Here is an 8,847-nt window from a genome sequence, read left to right as displayed (position 1 = left end):
TGGGCGAAGTAGTCACAGCCCACACGTGTGGGCGTTAATATTTCCCTAAAAAAATGCAGTTTTATTGCATCGACACAATTATTTTTGAGAAATACTAAACGTAATAAGAATAGACCCGCCGCTGTATAATAAAAGAAAAAAAAAGAGGGAAAGGTCGCCGCCGCCGCTGGTTCCAGTCGCCGCCGCTGATTCCAGCCTCCCGCCACCGCCGCCGCTGGTTCCTGCCTTCCGCCGCCGACGCCACTGCCACTGCCACTGCTGCCGCAGAAGAAGGCTGAGCCTGAGAGAAGCTATGGATCCAGCGGTACGGTCGCCCCCCTTCGGCAACCATATCAACTCACCGCCGCGGGACCCTTCGCCCGAGGGGTCCGCCGGCGGCGCTCGGCGGGCGAGATCCTCCTCCGCAATCCCCAGACAGCCCGCTCGCATCTACATCCGCCGGTGAGGCCTCCTGCATTCTCCTCGCTCTCTCGTTTCAGAGTCTTTGCCTCATAGCTTACTGATGAAATTCCACAGAGGACCTGTCTCTCCACCGGCGTCTGAGGTTGCGCCGGCCGCATCGCCGGAGCTTCCGGAGGAGATCCTGATGATGGTCCTCGCCACCCTCGAGATCCCCGACCTCGTGCGCGCTGGCGGCGTCTGCGCCTCGTGGCGCTCTGCGTACACCGCACTGCGCAGCATCGACAAGCACAAGCAGGCCCAGACGCCATGTCTGCTCTATACCTCTGAATCCGCCGGCGAGCATGTTGCGTACCTCTACAGCCTCCTGGAGAAGAGGGTCTACAGGCTGACCCTCCCGGAGCCGCCTCTCCGCCACCGGTTCATCATCGGGTCCTCGTTGGGCTTCCTGGTCACCGTCGACGACCGGTCCGAGATGCACCTCGTCAACCCAATCACCGGCCAGCAGACTGCTCTCCCTTCAGTCACCACCATCGAGTACGTGAAGCCCATCTTCGACGAGTCGGGTTCGTTCCACGAGTACGAGTACCCGAGCCACTCTGCAAGACGAGCTTTCTTCACGCCAACGATCATGCCTCGTTGCGAGCTGCGGGAACGCTTCCAGTTCAAGGCGTTTGTGTTCCATGATAATACATCCACAGGAAGCTACATCGTGGTGCTCATCCACAGGCCGTACACTCACCTCTCTTTTGCAAGAGTTGGAGATGATAAGTGGACATTGCTGCAACCACACTGTGACTACCAGGACTGCACCTACAAGGATGGGTTGCTGTATGCAGCAAGTACGATGGGAGAAATTCATGCCTTCGATCTTAGTGGTCCTGATGTCGTTACAATGAAGATTATCAAGGGGAGGGACGAGGGCTTTGAGCCCGATGCTGTACACATTGTTCAGGCTCCATAGGGCGGTCTGCTGCTTGTTTCAAGATTTAAGGAGTTTGATGATCCTGATGAAGACGCTGACCTTCAAATACCTGTTCCGAATACTAGGGAAATTAAATTACACAGAGTTGATGATGGTGCTGATAGGCTTGTGGAAGTTGATTGCTTGCCTGACCATGCGCTGTTTCTTGGGCTTAACGACTCACTCTGTCTCACTGCCAAAGATCACCCTGCTCTCAAGGGTAATCATGCCTACTTCACTGACGATCAACAATACAATCCAGGACGTAAGAAGAGTCATCGTGACATTGGAGTAGTTGAATTTGGCAATTATAATAGCAAGGAGGACCTTGTGTCTCCTCAGCTTTGGTCCAACTGGCCTTCTCCCGTGTGGATTACACCCAGTCTTACTGTGATGAAACTGCCGCCGAATGACCGTTGGCTCAGTGGGCCGTTGCGTGGACTCCCGAAGATAGAAGAGGGCACCTTGAGGGATCTCTTTGCCAACCTTGGGATCCCAATCAGCATCGGTCCAACTGGGATGCTCCAGTGTTTGAAGAAGTAGGTCGGCTTCAAGAAGGTCTAATAAGACGCTCACCTAGGCGCGCTGGAGAGCGAGCTCGTTGCCTAGGCCCTAAGCTGTGGAAGACCATGTGCAGCAGAATATGAAATGGTGGCATTGAAGGGCTGATGATTCAGGAGGCCGCATGATGCTTTGAAGTTATCATCTGCATTAAGTTTCATGAACGTTTCTTTTTTATTATGTGTGGGACTCTGAAACTTTATTATGGCTTATGTCTGATGTGTGTGTGGTTGTGTTTCTTTTATGACTTGTGAGAAAAGTTGGACAAATAAGAATTTGTTAACTGTTATGTTTGCTTTGTTGCGGTTTGTCATCTGTGAACTTGTGATGATCACTGAAACGTTGTCAAGCTGCTGTTTTGACCAGTTGTGTTGCTGTTTGGAGCTGATGTGCAGCTGTTCCTATGAGTCTAGTCTTCTCTTACTGTTGTTCATTTATTCTCTTAGTCTGACTCACCATCGCTGATGTCTGTTACGGCGGTGCTGTATGCAAGACATCAAGAAGCCAATGAATAGAAGTCAATATTTTAGAGCAGGTATGAGTCTAATCTGCTGCTGTTTTTGGTTACGTTGATGGATACTTGGCTGATATATTCTTCTTTGTATTTTATAAGCCATGCTCACATCAAATTCTTCTGATAGCTCCACTTGCAAGCTATTAGAAAACATAGTTGCATATGTGGTAAATCGACTAATTTGGGAATTCATTAATTCGTGGCTTGATTATTATATTGTTTTGTTGAAAGGTATACTTGTTGGTTCATTATATATTTTTTATATTGCTAAATATATACCAGCTTTCTAATGGTATGCACTACAGTAAACACATTAGTGTGTCCTTGAGTCCTAGCTTATTCATATGACAGAATTGTTGTCAATGTCTGATCTCGTGTCTGGCCACATGGGGAGATGGCGCGGCGCTTGCACATGGTGTCATGGCGAGGTGGGATGGACCAATCAGGTAGAGATGAAGAAAATAGGCTTCAGGCGAAGCAAGTTGATAATCACAGTTTCCATGCAAAGAGATAATCACAGGTGAGATGTCATGACTGGGGGTGGTGCTCCCCATCCTCTTCCTTCTCAGTTTCTCACTTGAGAAGTGACTGTTTTTCCTTCTGTTCTTTTGCGTATAGGTACTTAGGCCTCTTGTCGACAAGAGGAGCATTTTGCGTCAGTGACGCCTCCATTTGGGTGAGGTCTTTAGTCTTCATTGGTGAGTGTGAGTTCCTCTCAAACCATTATTTCCTAGGTTGTATCTTATTTAGTCTTGCGAAATTTCATCTGCAAAACAAAATGCCTGTGATGCTCCATTGTTGTACAAAGACTTGTGTTTCAAATGGTACTAGTTTGTAGAGTAGTTTGTACATGATTTTGGCCTTCAAGGACGGAGTGAAATTCCAGACCTGTCCTTCGCTGATACAAATAGGTTCACACATTTTTTTTTCTTTGCCATGAACTCATTTGAGATATCTGTCTTGCAATTTTCTGCAGCGGTTCAGAAAGGGATATTGAACAGATGGTGAAATTACCTGACGGCCCAGCTCTGAGACAGACAAGGGCGGTGCTGTTGAGGATACTGAACAGATGGTGAAATCGAGCAAAGGAAATGGCTACTGAGATACATTGCCGCGCTCTTGCTAGCTTGTTGCATTGCAAGGACGCTCACAAGGAGTTGGTCTGCGATGTGCATCGGCTTGCTGCAGTCATTGAATGGTGTACATTGCGGGTTCTGTCAGTGAGCATCGGTTTGGAAAAAATTCTGTTAAACCAGGCTCATGGACTAGTTCAGTTACTCTGAAGTATGGTTCACATATGAGCACAGAATCACCCAACTCGTGATGATTCCGTGCTTCAGTTTTGTTGGATGGGTGCAAACCTATAAAGTCGTACTTCACATTAACAGTTGCTGGCTACTGGATTTCCTGAGCAGAGATTATTTAATCCGAGGGTCCATGAACTGTTAGATGAGATCATATTTCTCATGGGACAGGCTTTTTCTCGCAAGTCCAAGATATCATATTGTTGTTGAATTCAAATTTGTTCATCGAACTAAAAAAATGTTCATGAATTTTCGAAACAATGTTCGTCATATTCAAAAAATGTTCATTAAAATCGAAAAATGTTCTTGAATTGAAAATCTGTGCATCAAATTAAATTTTCTACATCAACGCGTAGTTTTTTGAAATCACGAACGTTTTTTGAATCGGCGAACATTTTTTGAATCAATGAATGTTTTTTGCGAAATTCATGAACATTTTTTTTGCAATCATCAACATCTTACGATATCTGGAACATTTTTCCAAAATTCGCTTTTTCGACATTTGGAACTGTTTTTAAGTTCAGAATTATTTTAAAGAAGAAAAAACATGAAAACAGGGAAAAAACAAAAAGAAAAAAACAAAAAAAACAGGGGCGTCCAGCCCCGCTCATGGACCGGCCCAATAGGGGCGCACTGGAGGAGAGGGGTTGCGCGCTGGCATGTTCCGCAATGCCTCGCGCGCCAAATAGGAGCTCCCTTATTCTCCTAAAAAAAGGAGCTCCCGCTCCCTTGTTTGAGCATCTGCATATTTGTTCCACATTTTTATTTGGGCTGGCATCTCCTTGTCACAGAGGTGTTGTCTAACAGATGTAGTTGCAAAGAGATCGAGTAATGTTTTTCCGTCCCGCAACCCAGGCATCCAACACCTGCTCGACCGGCCGGTGCCGGTCATCCCCGCCATGGATGTTGAGAGAGCCATCATTTGGCTCGGGCGTCAAAACGAGTTCCACTGGAGGGCCGGCCGTGTCTTCTCCCTCTACAACGAGCCAGTGGTGGATTTAGAAAATCAACTTTGGGTGTTCAATTTTTTTCCACCCTAACAAGAAAGACATTTTTTCTCCATCCTAAGAGATGTATTTCGCCTACCTAAAAGAGAAATCAAAAGGCGTGCTATAGCAACAACATCTCTTGATAGAATCTACAAATTTAGGGATTTCACAAATATAAATGAATTTTTGAATTGGGAAATTGGCTACCGTATTGTTCTCCCCTCTCTAGAATCAAGTGATATATGTGTACTGGTGCTGACTGATGACCTACTTGGGTTGCAGGGAGATGACCACCCAGATGCGCTTTTACAAGTTTGAGGTTTGAGCTTGGTTTGGACTAGAAAATATAGCTCCAACAATAACACAAGTGATATATGTGTGCAGTATATACTATATATATAATTTTTCTTATAGAAAATTTTGGGTGTAGATTTGTACACCCATGATCATATATGGATCTGCCCCTGCCGGCGAGCACCTCGGCTGTCTTCTCCCTCTAGGTGGGCTACGCGTGGTGGGACACCTTGCTTCGGTCCGGGACCAAGGTCTTCGACAGCACGCACGGGGCGCGGCAGAGGCTACGTAAGAGATAATGAAGCAAGAGATAAAACATAAGAAATTAATGTAAGGTCTATTATAGATCGTGAAATGACAAACATGAAGGAAATATGCCCTAGAGGCAATAATAAAGTTATTATTTATTTCCTTATTTCATGATAAATGTTTATTATTCATGCTAGAATTGTATTAACCGGAAACATGATACATGTGTGAATACATAGACAAACATATAGTCACTAGTATGCCTCTACTTGACTAGCTCATTAATCAAAGATGGTTATGTTTCCTAACCATAGACATGTGTTGTCATTTGATTAATGGGATCACATCATTAGAAGAATGATGTGATTGACATGACCCATCCCGTTAGCTTAGCACTTGATCGTTTAGTATTCTGCTATTGCTTTCTTCATGACTTATACATGTTCCTGCAACTATGAGAAATATGCAACTCCCGTTTACCGGAAGAACACTTTGGGTACTACCAAACGTCACAACGTAACTGGGTGATTATAAAGGAGTACTACAGGTGTCTCCGAAGGTACATGTTGAGTTGGCGTATTTCGAGATTATGTTTTGTCACTCCGATTGTCGGAGAGGTATCTCTGGGCCCTCTCGGTAATGCTCATCACTTAAGCCTTGCAAGCATTATAACTAATAAGTTAGTTATGAGATGACGTATTACAGAACGAGTAAAGAGACTTGCCGGTAACGAGATTGAACTAGGTATTGGATACCGACGATCAAATCTCGGGCAAGTAACATACCGATGACAAAGGGAACAACGTATGTTGTTATGCGGTTTGAGCGATAAAGATCTTCGTAGAATATGTAGGAACCAATATGGGCATCCAGGTCCCGCTATTGGTTATTGACCGAGAATGGTTTTAGGTCATGTCTACATAGTTCTCGAACCCGTAGGGTCCGCACGCTTAACGTTTTGATGACAATTTTATTATGAGTTTACAAGTTTTGATGTACCGAAGTTTGTTCGGAGTCCCGGATGTGATCACGGACATGACGAGGAGTCTCGGAATGGTTGAGACATAAAGATTGATATATTGTAAGCCTATGTTTGGACATCGGAATGGTTCCGGGTGAAATCGGCATTTTACCGGAGTACCGGGAGGTTACCGGAACCCCCCGGGGGGTTAATGGGCCTACATGGGCCACGAGGGAGAAGAGAGAAGGAGCCAGGAGGGGGCCGCGCGCCCCTCCCCCTCCTAGTCCGAATAGGACAAGGGAAGGGGGCGGCGCCCCCCCTTTCCTTCCCCTCTTCCTCCTCTTCCCCCCTTCTCCTATTCCAACTAGGGAGTAGGACTCCCCCCTTGGCGCGCCCTCCTAGGCCGGCCGCCTCCTCCCCCCTGGCTCCTTTATATACGGGGGCGGGGGGGGCACCCTAGACACACAAGTTGATCTACGGATCGTTCCTTAGCCGTGTGCGGTGCCCCCCTCCACCATATTCCACCTCGGTCATATCGTCGCGAAGCTTAGGCGAAGCCCTGCGCCGGTAGAACATCATCATCGTCACCACGCCGTCGTGCTGACGGAACTCATCCCCGAAGCTTTGCTGGATCGGAGCCCGGGGATCGTCATCGAGCTGAACATGTGCTGAACTCGGAGGTGCCGTACGTTCGGTGCTTGGATCGGTCGGATCATGAAGACGTACGACTACATCAACCGCGTTGTGCTAACGCTTCCGCTTACGGTCTACGAGGGTACGTGGACGAACACTCTCCCCTCTCGTTGCTATATCATCACCATGATCTTGCGTGTGCATAGGAATTTTTTTGAAATTACTACGTTCCCCAACAGTGGCATCCGAGCCTGGTTTTATGCGTTGATGTTATATGCACGAGTAGAACACAAGTGAGTTGTGGGCGATATAAGTCATACTGCTTACCAGCATGTCATACTTTGGTTCGGCGGCATTGTGAGATGAAGCGGCCCGGACCGACATTACGCGTACGCTTACGCGAGACTGGTTTCACCGCTACGAGCACTCATTGCTTAAAGGTGACCGGCGGGTGTCTGTCTCTCTCACTTTAGCTGAATCGAGTGTGGCTACGCCCGGTCCTTGCGAAGGTTAAAACAGCACCAATTTGACGAACTATTGTTGTGGTTTTTATGCGTAGGTAAGAACGGTTCTTGCTAAGCCCGTAGCAGCCACGTAAAATTTGCAACAACAAAGTAGAGGACGTCTAACTTATTTTTGCAGGGCATGTTGTGATGTGATATGGTCAAGACGTGATGCTATATTTTATTGTATGAGATGATCATGTTTTGTAACCGAAGTTATCGGCAACTGGCAGGAGCCATATGGTTGTCGCTTTATTGTATGAAATGCAAACGCCATGTAATTGCTTTACTTTATCACTAAGCGGTAGCGATAGTCGTAGAAGCAATAGATGGCGTAACGACAATGATGCTACGGTGGAGATCAAGGTGTCACGCCGGTGACGATGGTGATCACGACGGTGCTTCGAAGATGGAGATCACAAGCACAAGATGATGATGGACATATCATATCACTTATATTGATTGCATGTGATGTTTATCCTTTATGCATCTTATCTTGCTTTGATTGACGGCAGCATTTTAAGATGATCTCTCACTAATTATCAAGAAGTGTTCTCCCTGAGTATGCACCGTTGCGAAAGTTCTTCGTGCTGAGACACCACGTGATGATCGGGTGTGATAGGCTCTATGTTCAAATACAACGGGTGCAAAACAGTTGCACACGCGGAATACTCAGGTTAAACTTGACGAGCCTAGCATATACAGATATGGCCTCGGAACACGGAGACCGAAAGGTCGAGCGTGAATCATATAGTAGATATGATCAACATAGTGATGTTCACCATTGAAACTACTCCATCTCACGTGATGATCGGACATGGTTTAGTTGATTTGGATCACGTAATCACTTAGATGACTAGAGAGATGTCTGTCTAAGTGGGAGTTCTTAAGTAATATGATTAATTGAACTTAAATTTATCATGAACTTAGTCCTGGTAGTATTTTGCAAATTATGTTATAGATCAATAGCTCGTGTTGTTGCTTTCATATGTTTATTTTGATATGTTCCTAGAGAAAATTGTGTTGAAAGATGTTAGTAGCAATGATGCGGATTGGATCCGTGATCTGAGGTTTATCCTCATTGCTGCACAGAAGAATTATGTCCTTAATGCACCGCTAGGTGACATACCTATTGCAGGAGCAGATGCAGACGTTATGAACGTTTGGCTAGCTCAATATGATGACTACTTGATAGTTTAGTGCACCATGCTTAACGGCTTAGAATCGGGACTTCAAAGACGTTTTGAACGTCATGGACCATATGAGATGTTCCAGGAGTTGAAGTTAATATTTTAAGAAAATACCCGAGTTGAGAGATATGAAGTCTCCAACAAGTTCTTTAGCTAAAAGATGGAGGAGAATCACTCAACTAGTGAGCATGTGCTCAGATTGTCTGGGTACTTCAATCGCTTGAATCAAGTGGGAGTTAATCCTCCAGATAAGATAGTGATTGACAGAGTTCTCTAGTCACCATCA

General features: G+C 45.8%; 1 protein-coding gene across 1 annotated transcript; it reads left to right on the top strand.

Annotated features, from left to right (window-relative positions):
- Positions 1-204: 204 nt before the first annotated feature.
- On the top strand, positions 205-2,237 carry LOC119305045. The gene is made up of 2 exons (XM_037581673.1): positions 205-441; positions 517-2,237. Exons 1-2 carry the CDS (start codon positions 293-295, stop codon positions 1,361-1,363), a joined length of 996 nt encoding a protein of 331 aa, XP_037437570.1. The 5' UTR covers positions 205-292; the 3' UTR covers positions 1,364-2,237.
- Positions 2,238-8,847: the final 6,610 nt, after the last annotated feature.

Source organism: Triticum dicoccoides, chromosome 5B (genome assembly GCF_002162155.2).
Source record: "Triticum dicoccoides isolate Atlit2015 ecotype Zavitan chromosome 5B, WEW_v2.0, whole genome shotgun sequence".
In the NCBI taxonomy this organism is placed as follows: Eukaryota; Viridiplantae; Streptophyta; class Magnoliopsida; order Poales; family Poaceae; genus Triticum; species Triticum dicoccoides.
Note: the sequence above shows the minus strand (reverse complement) of the source record. Positions and strands in the feature narration are given on the sequence as shown.

Coding starts and splice junctions, on each gene's coding strand:
- LOC119305045 (XM_037581673.1), top strand. CDS start 293: ATGGATCCAGCGGTACGGTCGCCCCCCTTCGGCAACCATATCAACTCA. Junction 442..516: donor GCTCGCATCTACATCCGCCG/GTGAGGCCTCCT, acceptor GAAATTCCACAG/AGGACCTGTCTCTCCACCGG.